General features: G+C 41.5%; 3 protein-coding genes across 6 annotated transcripts; all 3 read right to left on the minus strand.

Moving 5' to 3' along the window:
* Window positions 1-290: 290 nt before the first annotated feature.
* Window positions 291-6,364, minus strand: LOC115161970 (zinc transporter 2). 2 transcript variants are annotated; one of them, XM_029712828.1, is made up of 8 exons: window positions 3,961-6,364; window positions 3,350-3,570; window positions 3,027-3,173; window positions 1,884-2,037; window positions 1,422-1,632; window positions 1,084-1,189; window positions 746-880; window positions 291-515 (listed from the first exon to the last, which is right to left on the minus strand). In XM_029712828.1, exons 1-8 carry the CDS (start codon window positions 4,026-4,028, stop codon window positions 370-372), a joined length of 1,188 nt encoding a protein of 395 aa, XP_029568688.1. In that variant the 5' UTR covers window positions 4,029-6,364; the 3' UTR covers window positions 291-369. The 2 variants fall into 2 exon arrangements, with proteins under 2 accessions (XP_029568688.1, XP_029568689.1); XM_029712829.1 differs by lacking the exon at window positions 3,027-3,173.
* A 207-nt stretch (window positions 6,365-6,571) lies between these two features.
* Window positions 6,572-14,694, minus strand: LOC115161972 (dnaJ homolog subfamily C member 5). Of its 2 annotated transcripts, none has more exons than XM_029712832.1 (5): window positions 14,586-14,694; window positions 13,451-13,575; window positions 13,057-13,270; window positions 12,598-12,751; window positions 6,572-7,329 (listed from the first exon to the last, which is right to left on the minus strand). In XM_029712832.1, exons 2-5 carry the CDS (start codon window positions 13,564-13,566, stop codon window positions 7,232-7,234), a joined length of 582 nt encoding a protein of 193 aa, XP_029568692.1. In that variant the 5' UTR covers window positions 13,567-13,575; window positions 14,586-14,694; the 3' UTR covers window positions 6,572-7,231. The 2 variants fall into 2 exon arrangements, with proteins under 2 accessions (XP_029568692.1, XP_029568693.1); XM_029712833.1 differs by having other exon boundaries at window positions 14,472-14,646.
* A 212-nt stretch (window positions 14,695-14,906) lies between these two features.
* tp53i3 (tumor protein p53 inducible protein 3) lies at window positions 14,907-18,466 on the minus strand. Of its 2 annotated transcripts, XM_029712831.1 has the most exons (7): window positions 18,445-18,466; window positions 17,995-18,039; window positions 17,396-17,536; window positions 16,800-17,067; window positions 16,389-16,601; window positions 15,969-16,165; window positions 14,907-15,661 (listed from the first exon to the last, which is right to left on the minus strand). In XM_029712831.1, the coding sequence occupies exons 2-7, from the start codon at window positions 18,025-18,027 to the stop codon at window positions 15,467-15,469; spliced, it is 1,047 nt and encodes a 348-aa protein (XP_029568691.1). In that variant the 5' UTR covers window positions 18,028-18,039; window positions 18,445-18,466; the 3' UTR covers window positions 14,907-15,466. The 2 variants fall into 2 exon arrangements, with proteins under 2 accessions (XP_029568691.1, XP_029568690.1); XM_029712830.1 differs by lacking the exon at window positions 18,445-18,466 and having other exon boundaries at window positions 17,995-18,314.
* Window positions 18,467-20,351: the final 1,885 nt, after the last annotated feature.

The following is a 20,351-nucleotide window of genomic DNA, read 5'->3' on the forward strand; positions in this document are numbered from 1 at the left end:
GTCGGTCGGTCAATCTCCCATAGTGGTCGGTCGGTCAATCTCCCATAGTGGTCGGTCGGTCAATCTCCCATAGTGGTCGGTCGGTCAATCTCCCATAGTGGTCGGTCGGTCGGTCGGTCAATCTCCCATAGTGGTCGGTCGGTCGGTCAATCTCCCATAGTGGTCGGTCGGTCGGTCGGTCGGTCAGTCAGTCAGTCAGTCAGTCAGTCAGTCAGTCAGTCAGTCAGTCAGTCAGTCAGTCAGTCTCCCATAGTGGTCAGTCAGTCAGTCAGTCTCCCATAGTGGTCAGTCAGTCAGTCAGTCAGTCAGTCAGTCAATCTCCCATAGTGGTCCCTATAGTTCAGTCTCAACCCCGTGGTGGTGGTGATGTCAGTCCGTGGGGTCCTGGCACTGCATGCAATAGATCATCTCCTCTGCATACTGCTCAACCTGGATGGTGATGCTGGAGAAACCAAACTCTGACTGGAGCAGCTTGGTAGCCTCCACGAGTACCAGTTGGGGACTGGCATCTTCCTCTTCAGAACAAAAGAAAAAGGGATATGGATTCTATTATTTTTGGTGAGATCAACAAAGTCACATCAACACAAACCACCAATACTGAGGTGTTCCTGATTAACAACTGACAGAATATTCAGATGTTTGTGTTTGTGTTTGTGTGTGTGTGTGTGTGTGTGTGTCCGTATGACCATGAGTGTATTGGACAGACATAGTATTGTAGTGTTAGTCTGTGCAGGCATGTGGGTACCTATAGTCACGTGTACAGAGAGCTGTGACTGGCTCAATGTGAGGGCCCACATGTGGAGGTTGTGTGTGGTCTTGACTCCTCTCAGCGACAGCAGCATTTCTCTCACAGTATTGAAGTCGATACCTTTAGGAACCCCTGTAGAGTCCCACAAAAAAACACTAAGGATGCTTATGATAACATTCTATGCAGTGAGACTATTACATCCAATAGCCATGTTATACAATAGCCTTTAATGATTTTTTTTGTTTAACTTGGTCACACACTTTCAAGGTCCAGAACGATAAATACACAGGCCACAGAATTTACTTCAAGGTTTGGATGATAACCTGTGTACTCACCTTCCATGAGTATCCTGAAGACATCCTTCAGGATAGTGACAGTTGTTCCCAGCACAAATACAGAGAACATGAAGGTACAAATGGGATCTGCTATTTTATACTCAGGCTGTTGGGGATAAAAAGAGATAAATAATAAAGCTGACGTTTTCCTCTAAATATTAGCCAGAGTTGCAGGTATAGCCTACAGTAAGTATGGTTAACATGTTCTGCTGCATAAATATCTCATCCTACCGTTTGCCTGTTGATGGCTGGGGTTTGCTGAAGAATAACTGTTAAGGCATTTGGCGCCACTATGAGCTAAAAGGAATAAGGCAAGTGAAGTCGACAGCATCACTGACCCAGAAGTGTATAATGGTAGCAGCCAGCAGTACCCCCAGACTCTGCAACAGATCCCCTACTGCATGGATAAAAGCCGCTCTCACGCTGGTGTTGCCATGGCCACCAGGGAGTCCGTGAGAGTGGCCGTGTGATAGGTTGACTGTATTGTCATGGGGTCGATGGTAGGAGGGACCGTGGCTGTGATTGGACTGATGGAGGATTAGGGCCATTCTTCACAAACAAACAAAGACTATTGTTAGATGAGCAGCCAATTATCTACAACTGACCAGGTCTCGTCCAGATCTTTTCATGCTGTATTGCCAAGTCCTATTGTTTGGCAATTACCATAGTAGTGGACAAGAGAGCACAAACAGATCTGGGACCAGTCTATGTCTCTCTCACCTTCACAACCAATCCCATAAAGGCCAATAAAAAATGTAAAAATATATATTGACAGAACAGACATTCTTAGCTTTACTCACAAGACATTGACCCCCACAGCACAGCCAGAGGTAATGAGCATGATGTGGCTGTGGATCTCAAAGTCATCGTTAAGGATCCTCTGAACGGCGATGAACACCAGCACTCCTGTCACAGCCCAGATGGACAGCACTGACAGACAGGCACCCAGGATTTCTGCAGAACATTATAGGGACGATAAGAAAAGGATTCATATTATATCATGTATATGTGATACAGCCAACATTTAAGCCACAATAGAAGTAAACAATTAGCAACTTAACTTCCTTAGTGTCTTTTAACCACAATGACCACTTTCAGAACACACGTGACCATGAAAGACTTATTGGGAATGATATCTGGTCATATCAATGCTGACACATTGATGTTCCCAGGAAATTAGAGAAACATTTACTTAAGGTGTCAACTAATTTACTCCCTATTCACACCCCCTGTACAAAAAAACACATCAAAATCTACAAGAGCAAACTCTCCCACACTGAATCACTGAATCTCCCACACTGAATCACTGAATCTCCCACACTGAATCACTGAATCTCCCACACTGAATCTCCCACACTGAATCACTGAATCTCCCACACTGAATCACTGAATCACCCACACTGAATCACTGAATCTCCCACACTGAATCACTGAATCTCCCACACTGAATCACTGAATCTCCCACACTGAATCTCCCACACTGAATCACTGAATCTCCCACACTGAATCACTGACTCATAGACTGTTATTCAACTACAAAGGATCATTTTTTTGCTTCCCTATCCAAATACACACCGAGAGTGGTAATTGTTATTAAAATATACATTATGGAAAGTTACATCTTTTGAATGTACTGAAGCTCACTGAAACATGTTCAGGAAAGTTAATCTGACTTGTGGATAAATTATATTTAGCCTCAGAACACTTTTCTGAAACGTGTGTGTGTGTGTGTTTGATTTTCTCTATCCTCACAGGTGGCTACACGGCACACAGTCTGGCCATCATGACCGATGCTGCTCATCTCCTCACAGACTTCGGTAGCATCATGGTCAGCCTCTTCTCTCAAGGCATATTGACACATGGTGCCAGTCTGAGTTCATCTGACTAAAACTAGTCATATTGACATATGGTGCCAGTCTGAGTTCTTATAAAGTCAAACCAACCTGAGCGATGCCAGCCAAAATTCATGGTTTTGGTGGGAGGTCTGGAGGAGACCCATAGAGAGAAGAGGCTGACCATGATGCTACCGAAGTCTGTGAGGAGATGAGCAGCGTCGGTCATGATGGCCAGACTGTGTGCCGCGTAGCCACCTGTCAGGATAGAGAAAATGAAACACACACACGTTTCAGAAATATAATTTATCCACCAGATTGATTATTTTACAAGTTGAGTAAAAAGGAAAATCTGTGCTCCAAAATGTATTAGTTTCTTTCTGTTTTCTGTCTCCATTATCTTCTTCATGTGTCATTATTTATCAGAATCTTACCGATCACCTCTCCAACCATGAAGACCAGGCTGACAACAGAAGCGATGATGAGTTTCCTCTTGGCCAGCTGCTTCTCACGACTCTCTGTCCACAAAACCCTGTCGTTCTCATGGCAGTGACCAGTAGCAGTAACAGGTTCCCACCGGTCAGCTGCAGCAGTTCTGTCTCCAGTCTCTGTTGTTGGACTGGGACATTTGTCTTGATCAGACCCAGGGAATGACCTGAGAGAAAACGTCCCAAGATCAAGTTGATTTGTCATATAGAGTGGGTCATGGAATAATACATACAATGGAAATCTTACTCACTAGAGCTCTCATATTAAAAACAGCAAGAAGGTTTGGGACAAAACACACAAATATGCATGAAAATCATCAACTTGGGTACATTTAATGATAACTAAGCACTTGGTATACATGTTCTGTCTAGGCTGTATTTCTTTCACACAGAAACACACATCATTCTATCAACTATACACTGATAACGGAGTTGTCCATTTATCGATTAGTGCAATTTGGACTGAGCAGCTGTTAACTGAGATTAAGATAATGCAACATTAAAATAGTAACTTTTCCTAACATAGGCCTTAAAGGTTGCAAAGAAGAGCTACATGCCCCAGTAATGCCATGGAGTATGTTGTAGTATCATCCTCGATGAGATGGTGTTTCTCAGAATCCATCATCTCCTTCAAAACAGCTCCTGAAAGTTTAGTAAGAATCAAAACATAGGCTTAAACAGTGGATATACAACCAAAAGGAAAACGCCACAGTCCTTATGATATCGCTGCCTCTCCGACCTAATTCCGTCAGCCTCTCAACATTGACCTGGTTCCTGCCTGCACCTGCTGAAAACCTGACACCTGTTAATCAGGTGTGGTGTTTGCATGGACACTGGGAGATAACTGACTAGGGGCCATGATTACACAAACAACCTATCATAACAGGCCAAGTCACTCCAAGTCAGTTGCCTATTGTGGCTACTGCTACTCATTGTGTATCAAGCATTGATAGTAAATAAATTAGGTATCAAGTCTCATGTTTTTCTGGACTACAAGCACCTTTAGTCACATTTGTTTTCTGTAGAAGTACGGTATTGTCATGAAAAATAAGTTATGCAGAAGACATGAATAGGCAAACAATATCAGAATCCCCAATTTATTAATCATATACACACATAAATATATTTTACAGTATCAACAGTATATAAAAAAAAAGTTGGATAAAAAATGTTTTTATTAAAAGGAAGGCCTTTGTTCTATCCATATTAGGTCGGGTGAACAATTACAGAAAGATTTTTTACCTGCATTGGAATTTTGGCAGTATTCACTGAAACTGGTGAACTACATCAGAAACCCACTTTAAAATATGCGGATTGCTAGTGTGTGAGACAATGGCTTTCAACAACTGTCATTACTTGGTGTCCAAGTGTTTAAAAAGTCTAGCGGGCGTGCGTAGGAAGCGATCAATATAAAAAATATCGTGTACAGAAAGGGAATTTGACAGGGTATCCAGATCACACAAGATTAGATCATCAAAAGAAATAGAGAATCATTTGGTTCAGGAATACAGAGAGAGTTTTAAATGACAACATCTCCTATATTATTACACACAGAGAAAAAAAAACTGGGAGGTATGAGAGAGAGATGTGACAAAATAAAAGCAGTGAGCACATATGTGAGTTCAGGACTGGGGTTGGCGTACAGAATCCTACAAATTGGAATCACAAGCTTTGGAAAACTGAAAATAAAGCCTGAACAAATATTGCTCTGTAGCCTACAAACAAACATATAAACAACACATTTAAACTTTGGGCATTTCTTCACATAGGTTAAAGTTGCAGTTATTGGTCTCCCACGTAAGGGGGAGTGGCAGTTCACAGCAGCCCTTACTATGACAGTGGTTCATTATGCTAAGGCGCTTAAAGTGCACATTTACGAATTCAGACTCAGGCTACGTCTCAAAATGGCACACTATTCCCTATATAGTGCACTACTTTTGACTAGAGACTTATGGGCCCTGGTGAAAAGTAGTGCACTACATAGCTGAGGTCAAAAGGTAGTGCACAAGACAAGAAGCCATTTGGGAGACATCAGTTTCGATTTAATCACCCTCTCTACATGGTCCATTAAGTATACATAGAAGCCGTTACCCTGTACATACTGTTTCATACTATTTAAAAATTCTAATTTTTCAATCTACAAAAAGATCCCCTAAACATTAAGGTAAACTTGACAGTTGGCACAATCATAAGAATGTACGATTCTTGTAAACATAGACCACAACTGGCAATTGAAAATGAGACATATACAGTCTTATTATGAAGATATGAAAATATACATCCACATACAGTGCCTTAAGTATTCACACTACTTGACTTTTTCCACATTTTGATGTTACCCCCAGAATTTAAAATGGATTACATTTAGATTGTGTCACTGGTCTACACACAATAACCCATAATGTCAAAGTGTAATTATGTTTTTTGACATTTTTACAAATTAATAAAAAATGAAAAGCTGAAATGTCTTGAGTCAATAAGTATTCAACCCCTTTGTTTTGGCAAGCCTAAATAAAGTTGAGGAGTAACAATTCGCTTATCAAGTCACATAAGTTGCATAGACTTATGTGACTTTTTATTTTATTTTTTTAAAGCACACATTGAATATCCCTTTGAGCATGGGGAAGTTATTAATTACACTTTGGATGGTGTATCAATACACCCAGTCACTACAACGATAGTCCTTCCTAACTCAGTTGCCAGAGAGGAAGGAAACTGCTCAGGGATTTCACCATGAGGCCAATGGTAACTTGAAAACAGTTACAGACTTTAACAGTTGTGATAGGATAAAACTGAGGATGGATCAACAACATTGTAGTTACTCCACAATACAAACTTAAACGACAAAGTCAAAAGAAGAAAGTCTGTACAGAATATTCCAAAACAGGCACCGAAGTAAAACTGCAAAAACTGTGGCAAAGAAATGAACTTAATGTCCTGAATAGAAAGTGATATGTTGGGAGCAAATCCAACACAACACATTACAGAATACCACTCCTCATATTTTCAAGCATGGTGGTGGCTGCATCATGTTATGGGTATGCTTGTCATCGGCAAGAACTAGGCAGTGGTTGATAAAAAGAAACGGAATAGAGCTAAGCACAGGTAAAATCCAAGAGGAAAACCTGGTTCATTCTGCTTTCCAACAGACACGGAGACAAATTCACCTTTCAGCAGGACAATAACCTAAAACAGGCCAAATCTACACTGGAGTTGTTTACCAAGACGACATTGAATGTTCCTGAGTGACCTAGTTACAGTTTTGACCTAAATCGGCTTAGAAACCTACGGCAAGACTTGAAAATGGCTGTCTAGAAATGATCGACAACCAACTTAACAGAGCTTGAATAATTTTTTAAAGAATAATATGCAAATATTGTACAATCCAGGTGTGCAAAGCTCTTAGAGACTTACCCAGAAAGACTCAGCTGTAAATCACAGCCAAAGGTGATATTCTACATTTAATTAGCAACATTTAAAAAAAAACATGTTATTCTGTGTTGATGGGTAAGAAAAATTCAGGCTGTAACACAAAATGTGGAATAAGTCAAGGGGTATGAATACTTTCTGAAGGAGCTGTATATGGCTTTGGCCACATATAGTACAGAGGGTTGACTGTAGCATTTAAGCACCTGCCACTGAACCCCAGAAACTGATCACAGTATTTTCAGTGGAGTGGACCATCTTGGTTGGCAGTAGCAGACTGGGAAGACTAGACTGGTCCCATGTCTGTGCAGTCTTGCCAAGTCCTTATGACCATAGGAGTTAGCAAAACAGCACTAACAGATCTGGGACCAGGCTATGGGAAGACACCTCGCTAACAGGTTCTTACTGGTCAGAGTGGTTGGATGCAGACTGGTCGTGGTCGGACTCTGCCTTCTCAACAGCAGCAGTATGAGGTTGGACCACAACGGGTTGATGTTCACCTGTAGGGAGAACAGAGATGTACTGTTAATTCACTGAGCTCTTCTCGAGCAGGCAGCGGTTTCCTATTAGATGACTAGATCTAGACATATACTTATATTAGCTCATATGGACGTTTGTGCTCTTCTTGGTTTTGTTTTACACACCCACTTCTATTAGTAATGATCATCATTATCCACAATTACAAACCATGTTTACCATGTAGATTAACAGGCAGTAACAAAAACATTGCCTTAATTATGCAATCATCATCGCAATCAAACAAGGAAGCAGGCTTGCAATGGAAGAAAGGAATGACATTAGTTCAGCTAGCACATTCAGAGCTAAAATACCAAATTGGTAAAAGAAGCCAAAACAAGAAGCATATAGGTTAATAAACTGCAGGGCCTTATCTTTAGTGTTGGGGAGTAACAGATTACAACAACTAAAAATTGACTGTAATCCGTTCCTACAAAAATATTGAAATCAGATTACAGATACGTTTGAAAAACTAGATGATTGCTTTTAAAATTCAGAAAGGATGTTGGCGTCATTTCTTTTGCCACCTCTGTTTTCTCAATGACTTTCAAACCAGCATAGAAAAGGTGCAAGTTTAAGTTAGTTCCACCTGAGTGAGTCTGACCACAAGTCAGAGACCACTATGATGACACCCCAAATGTCTTTGATGGATTGCGGGAAAAGAGCAGGAATGGGCTTTTGTAGGCTACAGTCCAAGCTATGTCTGAGACTGCTGTCGGCATCCAAAGATTATCCAACTTGAATAAACGCTTGGAGGTAAGGATGACAGCAGTGGTGTAGTCTACGGTGACACGGATATCACTTATTATTGATATCTACATAGCACATTGATGTGAATCACACTGCTGCTCTCTCATTTAGCCATTTGCGCCTTACAGATTGTGGTTGTTGTGGATGGCTGTTCACAAATCTAAATATGTTTCATACCCTACATTACTCATCTCATATGTATATACTGTACTCTATACCATCTACTGCATCTTGCCTATGCCGTTCGGCCATCACTCATCCATATATTTATATGTACATATTCGTATTCATTCCTTTACACTTGTGTGTATAAGGTAGTTGTTGTGGAATAGTTAGATTACTCGTTGGATATTACTGCATGGTCGCAACTAGAAGCACAAGCATTTCGCTACACTTGCATTAACATCTGCTAACCATGTGTATGTGACAAATACATTTGATTTGATTTATTTTGAACTCAATAATGGTTGAATTCAAGAAGTTTAAGCTGCCTATCAAATCACTGTTTTTGAAACCAGTGGACAGCCAGTGAATGGAATAAAAGTGGGGCTTTTATTGCTCAATCTAATTCATGCCAATCCCTAGGCCTAATGGAGACATGCGCAAACTTGCACACTTAAAAAGGCAATGCTACATCCATTTCTGGATTTCTAGACAGTCAAAAGTTTGGGCATCTTTATTTGATGAGTAGGTGCGTCCAAACTTTCATTTATTTTATATATATATATGCATGCACACATTCTTGAAGAATATAACTTAGAAATGACTCATGAGTTTAGTTCAACTGTCACATTCCATCAGAACCCAAAATATATGCTTGTTTTATTCTAATGTTTGTAAACATTGTAAATGTAAATAAACACTGCATACATAGCCTCAGAACATGGTTAAAACAATAATTGTTATATCATGGATGTTCAGTCCTTGCATCCATAGCTCTGTCTATTAACCTGAGAGTGTTTACATTTCTCCAGGCCCATCCCTCCTCTGTTTTGGTAAAAAGCTGAGGGGTGTTCATTTTGTTATTGTTTCATCTGTGGATTTGCCATTTAAACAGCTGCATTTTATCAAGATATCAGCGGCACCAACAAAAAAGGTCAACAATAGGCCTATAGCAAATGCAGCATATAGCAATCATTTTCATATGTAAATAACACTTTTCAGTAGTGCTCAAAGCATCCCATGAGACTTTGGTTTTTAATGCAAAGATATAATTTAATCGTTCTATTATATGTAGTAGAAAGCGATGGGTTAGAAGAAGCCTACATAACCAACCCATAAAGTAAAATGTTACATCCATATATGGCCAGATATGTAAACTTTAACATTGATTTATCCTGCAATAGATGTCGTTCAATTGGTAACATACATTTGTCTTCTTCCATGCCTCTTAAGGGGAAAGTAATCTAAAAGTAACAATGTAATTAGATTACATTACTGAGTTTGGGTAATCCAAAAGTTGTTACGGATTACAATTTGACAGGTAACTAGTAATGGATTACATTTTCAAAGTAACCCACCCAGACAAGCTGCTACAGTACAAAATCCAATAGGTGTAAACAGTAAGTACGTAATACAGTATACAAAATGAGTTAAAGCCGCCCCAGTTTGGAGTTTCACCTGAGTTGCCAGAGGCTGAACTTGGGCCTGGCTGAGACATAATTATAATCTCACCACTGGTTGTAAAATGAAAAAAACATTTTCAGACTACTTCTACTTCCTCCCTCGCAGCACGTTATAGTGCACCGGAAGCCTGGCAGCACGTTATAGTGCACCGGAAGCCTGGCAGCACGTTATAGTGCACCGGAACCCTGGCAGCACGTTATAGTGCACTGGATGCACGTTATAGTGCACCGGAAGCCTGGCAGCACGTTATAGTGCACCGGAAGCACGTTATAGTGCACCGGAACCCTGGCAGCACGTTATAGTGCACCGGAACCCTGGCAGCACGTTATAGTGCACCGGAACCCTGGCAGCACCTTATAGTGCACCGGAACCCTGGCAGCACGTTAAAGTGCACCGGACGGAACCCTGGCAGCATGTTATAGTGCACCGGAACCCTCACAGCATGTTATAGTGCACCGGAAGCCTGGCAGCACGTTATAGTGCACCGGAACCCTCACAGCACGTTATAGTGCACCGGAACCCTCACAGCACGTTATAGTGCACCGGAACCCTCACAGCATGTTATAGTGCACCGGAACCCTCACAGCACGTTATAGTGCACCGGAACCCTCACAGCACGTTATAGTGCACCGGAACCCTCACAGCATGTTATAGTGCACCGGAACCCTCGCAGCACGTTATAGTGCACCGGAACCCTCACAGCATGTTATAGTGCACCGGAACCATTTCAGTGATGTGCTTGTTCATCTAAACAAAGAGAGGGGCTGAATTGTATACCATCACATACAGTGCATTCGGAAAGTATTCAGACCCCTTGACTTTTTCCCACATTATAGCCTTATTGTGAATTTGATTCAATTCCCCCCCCCCCCCCCCCCCCCCAATCAATCTACACACAACAACCCCATAATGACCAAGCAAAAAACAGGTTCAGAAAAGTCTGCAAATGTATTGAAAATAAAAAGCTTAAATATCACATTTACATAAGTATTCAGACCTTCTACTCAGTACTTTGTTGAAGCACTTTTGGCAGCGATTACAGCCTTGAGTCTTCTTGGGTATGACGCTACAAGCTTGACACCTGTATTTGGGGAGTTTCTCACATTCTTCTCAAGCTCTGTCATGTTGGATGGGGAGCGTCGCTGTACAGCTATTTTCAGCAGGTTTTCATCAAGGATCTCTCTGCACTTTGCTCCGTTCATCTTTCCCTCTATCCTGACAGCCTCCCAGTCCCTGCCGCTGAAAAACATCCAGACAGCATGATGCTGCCACCACCATGTTTCACCGTAGGGATGGTGCCAGGTTTCCTCCAGACATGACGCTTGGCATTCAGGCCAAAGAGTTCAACCTTGGTCCTTTAGGCAAACTCCAAACGGGCTGTCATGTGCCTTTTAATGAGGAGTGACTTCCATCTGGCCAATCTACTAGAAAAGGCCTGATTGGTGGAGAGCTGGTTGTCCTTCTGGAAGGGTCTCCCATCTCCACAGAGAAACTCTGAAGCTCTGTCAGAGTGACCATTGGGTCTTGGTCACCTCCCAAACTTCTTCCATTTAAGAATGATGGAGGCCACTGTGTTCTTGGTGACCTTCAATGCTGCAGACATTTGTTGATACCCTTCCCCAGATCTGTGCCTCGACACAATCCTGTCTCGGAGCTCTATGGACAATTCCTTCAACCTCATGGCTTCGTTTTTGCTCTGACATGCACTGTCAACTGTGGGACCTTATATAGACAGGTGTGTGCCTTTCCAAATCATGTCCAATCAATTGAATTTACCACAGGTAAATAAGGTATCTGTTTTTATTTTCTATAAATTGGCAAAAATGTCTAAAAACCTGTTTTCGCTTTGCCATTGTGTGTAGATAAAAAAATAAATCTATAGTGAAAAGTGAAACAAAATTTGGAACGCACTAAGTACATAACAATGCTTAAACCACATCAGGAGACAATTTGAGGTCTAGTGCAGTTACCCTGCGTGCTTACCCTGCGTGCTTACCCTGCGTGCTTACCCTGCGTGCTTACCCTGCGTGCTTACCCTGCGTGCTTACCCTGCGTGCTTACCCTGCGTGCTTACCCTGCGTGCTTACCCTGCGTGCTTACCCTGCGTGCAGGCACCTAGCACCGTTGTTTGCTTAGCAGTGTTCCTGTAGCACAAGTTGGAGTTTGCAAAAGAAAAGGCTACTGGATTGATGTGAAAAAATCATGATATCATTCTGACAGGTAGGCTACTTTGTAGCTACTGTAGTTAACATTTAATAGAGAAGGTGTTTAAGAAAACCTTTCCATCTACCAGAAGACGGTTAGGCCTATCATTAGCGTCGCCATATTTTTTTCTATTTGTTAATTCTTTTAAACTTGGACGTTTTACTTCATGGAGGCACATCTTACCTTACTTGAAAGTAGCCTATAGCCAAAATCCCACCATAGAAACACGAAAGCAATCATTTTTATATAGACTTACATGTGTGTTCTCCTGTTCTACTGGTTCTCTCTCATTGTCTAGCAGCCAAAGGCATTATCCTAGTCATATTAGCAACACATGATAGTTTTTGCATATTTAAAATCACCCCTTCTAAATTTCTAACAGATATTTTCATCTCTGTCCATGAAACCGCTCGCATGTGGGGTGCACATTTTAGAACAGCGTTTTTTCCGCAAATTGCATTTAGGAACATTCACGCGAAGGCCTATCGTCATCAGTACATTGCTGTGCCTAAAATGTAAAGAAATAATAGTTTATCAACATTTTAAGCTAAACATTGTGATCTGTTCCATTCATTGAAACGGCGTATACCGCCACTACACTACTCTGATACGCATCAGTGGGGATGAAGAAATATACACAATACCTATACCACTGCCCCTTCCCCACTCACCCCTGTCCTGCTCAGCTCTGATCTGGGCCTCAAGGTCCTCTGGGTCTACGTATGTGTGCTCCTCGTCCGCCGGTGGCTTGCACTTCCCACAGCAGAAGCAGCAGAAACAGCAGCAGCAGCAGCAGGTGAAGATCCCACAGAACACCATCAGGGTCTGGGAAATACACAGGGGATTTTTGTCACACAGGGCATAAGTTTTCATGCATACACATCTAACTGTTAAACAATAATACAGAGTTCTGCTTTCTTTCAACACTAATAATGAGTAATGATTAACATACAGAACAATTTAGCAACGCCAAGGTCGTGAGTTCATTTCCAACAGGAATCAAATGCTTATAACAACAAAAAATGTACAGTATGCACTCATTAAGTGGGTACAATAAGTCTCTTTTGGGTATAGGTGTCTGCAAAGTGTATATGTATGAAACTGTGTATAGGATCTTAAAGAGTTCTTGCCTTGAACCAGCACTTGTGCATGAGGAAGTAATATTTAACACTCTCCTCTCCAAACTGCTCTGCGACATAGAGGCCCATGGAGCCGTACTCATCATAGACCTTCCGCTTGGTTTCGTCGTTGAGGATGGAGTTGGCATTGTTGATCTCCTTAAACTTCTCAGCTGCCTCAGGGTTGTCTGGGTTCTTGTCAGGGTGATGCCTCAGTGCTAGTTTCCTGGGAGAAGAAGGCAAATATGTAGATTTTTACTAGAAATCTTCCAAAAAGAGGAAAGAACAGCAGCATCAGGACAGCCTATTCTACAGCTTTAGTTCATGGTGCTTTTATTAAGAAAGCCAACACGTTTTGAACTGTAGTCGTTCACTAAGCTTCCGTCTGTGGTTGAGAGCTTTATACCTGTATGCCTTCTTTATTTCTTCTTGCGATGCCCCCTTCTCCAGTCCGAGTACCTTGTACAGACTGTCTCCTGCGGTGGACATCTTACGTTGAGGCCTTTGGTTTGCTTCCGCCATGTTTTAGATCTGCAACAGTGATAAATACAACAGGCATGACAGGTATGCTATGAGGACATTGAGAAAGATTTTGCTTGTATTTTGAGTTTTAGCATATGAGACAAGGACGCAAAAAATGTGCTACATTATGTTACTGTATGTATTCATCTTCCAATAATGAGTCATACCCCCATTCACTTACCTTTCCCCAGTGGTGTAAAGTACTTAAGTACTTTCAAGTATTTTTACTTCAGTAGTTTTTGGGGTATCTATACTATTCATATTTTTTACTCCATATATTTTCCCTGGCACCCAAAGTAAATGTTTTTATGCTTAGCAGGGCAGGAAAATGGTCCAATGCACACACTTATCAAGAGAACATCCTTGGTCATCCCTACTGCCTCTGATCTAGCAAACTCACTAAACACATGTTTCGTTTGTAAATGATGTCTGTGTTGGAGTGTGCAACTGACTATTCGTAAATAAAAATAAGGAATGTGAAATGACCTACAATTTAACTTTTTATACTTAAGTATACAGTATTTTAGCAAATTACATTAACTTTTGATACATACGTATATTTAAAACCGAATGCTTTTAGACTTGTACTTGAGACATTTTCCGTAAAGGTATCTTTACTTTTACTCAAGTATGACAATTGGGTATTTTTTCAACCACTACCTACACCACAAAGCCATTCACATTCAATCAAACATGCTCCGGACGTTGAATGAACATCTGTAGCTTATTCATTTGAGGCAATACAAACATTGTTGAGAAAAAAGTAAAGAAATAATTCGCCTTTTAAGACTGAGCCTGAAACAGACTGTAGGAAAGGTACCTTCAAACTTAGATATACTAAGCATGAAAAGAAGGTGCCGTTAAAATGCATAAGGCGAAAAATCACACCGCTACATTCTACCCACTTTCTTTCGACGGGGGTCGATGTTCTTTTTTAGTGTCCCTAGAATCTTTGTCCACGACCGCACACTTAATTTGACGCATTTGCCAGTTTAAAAACAAACAAAGTGTAGACTCACATAAAATGACCTCCCTCCCAAAACAAAACTTGACGGTGACCTCAGGAAGTCGAACATTTCATTTCAGCGTGCCAATTCCGGTTTCTAGTCACGGGTCAATTTGTGGCATGGTGCGCATAAACCCACCCAGGCGCTCTCCGGGTACTGTGGCCATGTGCATAGCATATTTGCAATATGTTTCTTTCAGACATTCTTTGTGGGCCGACTGAACATGGAAATTCAACACATAGTATTACATAGGCTATAGAACATGTCAACTATAACGATTTAATGTGTGGTAATGATTAGTTATGAACAGAAAATACATTATTACAAACAATATTGATTGTTCTTGTTGAAAAAAAAGAAGTTTATTCTTGTTTATAATGAAATCACAGATGGGGCAAACAAATTGCACTATTACCAGTAACACCGTTTTTGTTTTAGACTAAGTAAAAAATAATATGCATAATTTGATTGAACAATAAACAGAAGGTGATTCAAATACTGTTAAGATGAGGAGAGTGATGAGACACTGACACCATAGTTACTGTAGTAGGAAACACGAAAGCTTTATATCTAGCTTTCAACACAGTATTTATCAACTCGGTCACCTGATAAAATTCAGGACATATGCATTCAACTACCTCGTACCTCTGCACATTGATTATTTTACTGTGTTACTATTTCCCTTGTTCTTACTTTCTAGCTCTGCATTGTTGGTTAAAGGCCTGTAAGTAAGCATTTAATGGTAAAGTCTACACTTTATGTACGGCGCATGTGACAAATAACATTTTATTTTGATATATGTTATAGAGGTGAATGGTCATAAACCAAGTTGTTCAACCAAAATGTTGAGTTTGGAACTAAATGGAAAGATGACACCGTCACTAGAGGTCCCATCATTGTGGGTTCATGACATTGATTACAATCTTTCCCATGTTTCTATTGGCTTCCATGTGTCTGTGAGCATCAGCTACCTGGTCCAGACTGAACATGCTGTCGATTACAGGCCTCAGGCCGCAGGGGGAGCTAGTCGGGTCTGAGAAGTGAGGTAGGGCCCTTTCTGAGAAGGCTCTCACCAGATCTGCTTTATACTGACAGGAGAAAACACAGGACCACACATTTCACATTTAGAAAGTAGTAACAAAGACAGTGTTCTAGGCTGGGGTAAGGCTAAAGTTTTTAATTGCATGGCATTTGAGTAAGAGGTCCATATCCAACACATATTGAAAGTTTTACTTTGGGCATTATTGCACACAGAAAATTTGTGTTGTCGGCGCTGCCTTTCACTGACGTATTTTTTACTTTTTAATTTACATTATAATATTAGTTTCTACTGTGGAAATAATTTCCTCTCGTAGGACAAGCAACTGATCAATCAATCAATCATCCATACATCACCTGCAGACTGCGTGACCTGAGGAGACTACAGAGGAGCTGTCCTCGTTTGGACAGCAGCTTGCCCAGTATGTCTCCTGTCACGTTCTTTCCTCCCATGCAGCCATACAGCACCCATCGTCCATCTGTGGCCAGACAGGCCACGTTCCTCTCCCAGTTGGACCCACCAATGCAGTCCAAGATGACGTTTGCTCCTCTACCTGCACAAAGCTTGCCTGTTCAGTCTAGTTTGATCCAATGGTTTCTCTGGATACATCTCTCTCTCTCTGTATGGCTAAGATTTGTATCCACACACACTGATTTGTATGCATATGATACAATTATCAAATGAACTCACTCAATGTTGTAGCAGTTCACAACACCCTAGATTCATTATTATGTGAAATGGCATTTATGTTCTCATTGATCTGATTATTAACTCACCTGCTGTAAAATCACTAACTTTCTCTGCAAAGTCCTCATGTTTGTAGTTGAAACCAGCAGCGGCTCCCAGTGTCTCTGCCATCTGTAGTTTCTCAGAGCTTCCTGCAGTAACTATGGGAATAGCCCCAGCCAATCGGACCAGCTGGACAGCGGCAGTCCCCACCCCACTGGCCCCAGCATGCACCAACACTATCTCTCCTTCCTTCACCTGAGCTACAAAAGAAGAGATTGAACATACATCTACAAGTCTGGGTTTCCTGATTGGTGCTTTGATTAAATGCCTGAATGCAAATATGAAATAGCCTTTCTTGGCTATGCAGGTCTCTTTTGGAAAAGAGGTCCTCTGACCTCAATAGGACTTCCTGGTTAAATAAAGGTTAAAGTAAAATAAAACTTGCTATAGGGGCCTACCTACGAAGTGCAGGAGCTGAAATGCAGTGAGCCAGGCCTCAGGTATGGCAGCAGCCTGGTAGACAGTGAGATGAGTGGGGATAGACATGAGAAGCTCCTCTGGAACAGCCACATACTCGGCATACCCTCCTCCAGAGAGTAGGGTCATGACCCAGTCCCCTAGCCCCCAGGACAGCCTAACCCCTGGGCCAACGCTGGCCACTGTACCAGCCGCCTCCAAACCCAGGACCTCACTCTCACCAGGTGGAGCGGGGTACAGTCCTTTCCTCTGTCAAAAATAGAAACAACAACTTTAGTGTCTTAGCATGACAATAGTTAACATAATATTTGCAATCCACTTCAGTGTTCAGTTTGCAATTGAGCCTTCTGAACATTCACCTCTGTGACTGTCCAATAGCTTGCTATAGGTGACGCTATATAGGCATATGCTTAGAGTGATCCTGTGACTGTCCAATAGCTTGCTATAGGTGAGGCTATATAGGCATATGCTTGGAGTGATCATGTGACTGTCCAATAGGAGGTGAAAGAAGTGACAAAGACTTTGTTGTTGATCATAGAGCCATAGATTAATATTCATACGGTCTATAGGGGTATACCTGCAATGTGTCAGCCCTGTTCAGAGCGGTTGCATGGACTCTGATGAGGACTTCTCCATGCTCAGGTTGAGGTCTGGGGACATTCCTCAACAACATACTCTCTGGTCCCCCTGGTGTGTCCACACACACTGCCGTCATCATCTGATAACCATTCATAAATAATTGTATTTGGCAGACGCCTTTCAGGACACTCAAAGCCACATTACATTGAGAGTACATAAAAATCAAGTTCAGGTTCAAATCAATTTTATTCCACAGAGGAATAAAATCAATCATTCAATAGCGATCCAATTATGGGGCGGCAAGTAGCCTAGTGGTTAGAGCTGACAAGGTAAAAATCTGTCGTTCTGCCCCTGAACAAGGCAGTTAACCCACTGTTCCTAGGCCGTCATTGTAAATAAGAATTTGTTCTTAACTGACTTGCCTGGTTAAATAAAGGTTAAATAAATAAATAAAAATACATAACGACAAAGCTTTGCTCTACGTGTGTTGTATGACAAGCCAATTTCAGCATACTTCTGCATCTGACTACATCTGTTCCTTTGGGGAAATATTGCATAATAAAAGCGTAATAAAGACTTTATTAATAAGGTACTTGCATTGTTTTCTGGTGGTCTCTGATGTTGTGACATGTCTTCAAGAAGCTTGAATGGAAAAATAAGTTCGGGAACTGACTTACAAACAAAACATCTGCAGCCCGTTGATACAATAAATGCGTTGAAGACAGGCCTACTTGCGCAAAGTTTACGCAGTGTTGATTGAGGTAGTGCAACAATGTAGCCATTGACAACGTAGTAAAATCGCCAGATAATTTGTTGCGAGTTTTGGCAACATTGTTTACACTTCCTATCACCTCGCCAATGTGGGCAGAAAGTTGTCAGAACTATCGAACATCTCTCGAGCTCATTCTGCCATACAACAGGAGAGGGCAATGAACTTATTGAATTACAAAAATATGTTATGTAAGCTAAGAAAAATGAACATTGCACAAGAGGTGCTGCAAATAAAGCATTATAATAATCTTGAAAGCTTGTTTTTAGGCTACTTACCAAAAGAGCTCAACAATTCCCAGAGAATGTGCTTGTAGTGGGTTTATGAGTTGCCTGATTGTAATTCCTCCTACCCGCTGCCCCCCACTTCATAGTTGTAGTGAGGGAACAAGATCAAGCTAAAGAATTACCTTTCAAAACGCTTTGAAATTAAACATGAACCAAAGATTATAGGCTACACTCTGAAATACGCCAATTTAATGAAATTGTGACAGCCAGCAGACTAATTACCATGTATGGACTGGGTTATTACACAACACTGATAATCCTCAACACATCATTAGAGAAGAACAGTAACACACATTCAATTCCCTACCAGCCCTGGGAGAAATACAATAACCCTACAACAATGCTTGCTTAGATGTCATAGCAGCCAACACTCCCGTGTAGCCTATCCAGAGTAGCCTACTGATCTGCTCGCATCCACACCTCAAAAAGGTAACAGAGCAACATCGTGGGAAAACTGTAGACACATGCTTGTGATACAGGTCGTCGTTCATCGACCAGGTAAGACAATTTGATGAAACCTTGATTTGCAAGTGAAACTTCATGGCTATATTGAATAAGAATATATTTAGTTATGGTAATGTCTGGGTGAGTATTGTTAATGTGATGAAAACAGGAACAAATAGAGAAGTCAAAAACAAATATTCCTTTTATTCCCAAGCACCATGATAAGGCATGATCTGGATATGACCGAGGTGGTCGACCGCAAGAGACCAAAGTCTGTTCTGGATGTGAGGTTTCTGAATCACCAGGAGGACATTATTCTTCAACACAAACTGACCCTGTTAGACATGAGGCACAGGTACACCCTCAGAGTTCTGGGTCAGGATAGAAACTCGCTGATGATGGAACACAGGAAACTACTACTTCTCAAAGTCTGTGAACCTTGTGCCACTATCAACAAAACCATGAAAGAGATATCCGAAACTAAAAAGGCAAGGATGGATCGTGCCGTCTCTGCCTCTGACAACAGACGGTTGTACTCCAGTAAATCCCTTTCCATCGACAGAGGAAAACTAGTCTCATGTTGGCAGACATCAAACAGTAATGTCATTGTAGAGAAACCTACAATGGTTGGGGTTGAGGCTAGAGGAACATCAATGCTGAGCTTGAGGAGATCTCAGTCAGCACAGCCCAAAACCGTACACTCTGCCAATCACAGAGAGACAGAGACAGGACACTCTGCCAATCACAGAAAGACACAAGCAAGGGCAGGGCACTCTGCCAAGCACAGAGAGACACAAGCAAGGGCAGGGCACTCTGCCAAGCACAGAGAGACAGAGGCAGGACACTCTGCCAAACACAGAAAGACAGAGGCAGGACACTCTGCCAAACACAGAGAGGCAGGACACTCTGCCAAACACAGAGAGACAGAGGTAGGGGCAGGGGTGTTTTCTATCATGCAGCTGAGGCAAATATCCACTATCGACAGTATCTCAGAAAAGGAGCTGGCCAGCCAACAGCAACATGCTAGAGGAGAGAAGGAAAGACTGAAACAATGTCAGCAGGATATGCTGAGCCAGAAAATAAACAACTTTCTGAAAAAACTTGACAACGCTTGTAATGAGCAGATAGAAACATGACAGAGGTATTGCTTTCACCGGTCAGATGAAAACACGTTATACCACTTTTTTTGAGAAACCTGATCTTCATATCGTGTTTCATGTAGACTATTTTGTTTCCTAGTAACCTTTGTGAAGTAATTATCCACTTTTGAAAGACTGTAAATGCACACCATCAGGTTTCCTCTGTGAGGTAAATCTCAGGTAGCTTAAGGGAATAGTGCCACTGCTTTTAGTTAACTGATGCAGTCAAATAAATCAAGACAACCCAAATTTAGCTTAGCAAAACATACTGTATTGTTGTAATTATATTGCAAACAGGGTTGTCAAACTTGAGTA

The sequence above is a fragment of the Salmo trutta genome, chromosome 25 (assembly GCF_901001165.1).
Source record: "Salmo trutta chromosome 25, fSalTru1.1, whole genome shotgun sequence".
In the NCBI taxonomy this organism is placed as follows: Eukaryota; Metazoa; Chordata; class Actinopteri; order Salmoniformes; family Salmonidae; genus Salmo; species Salmo trutta.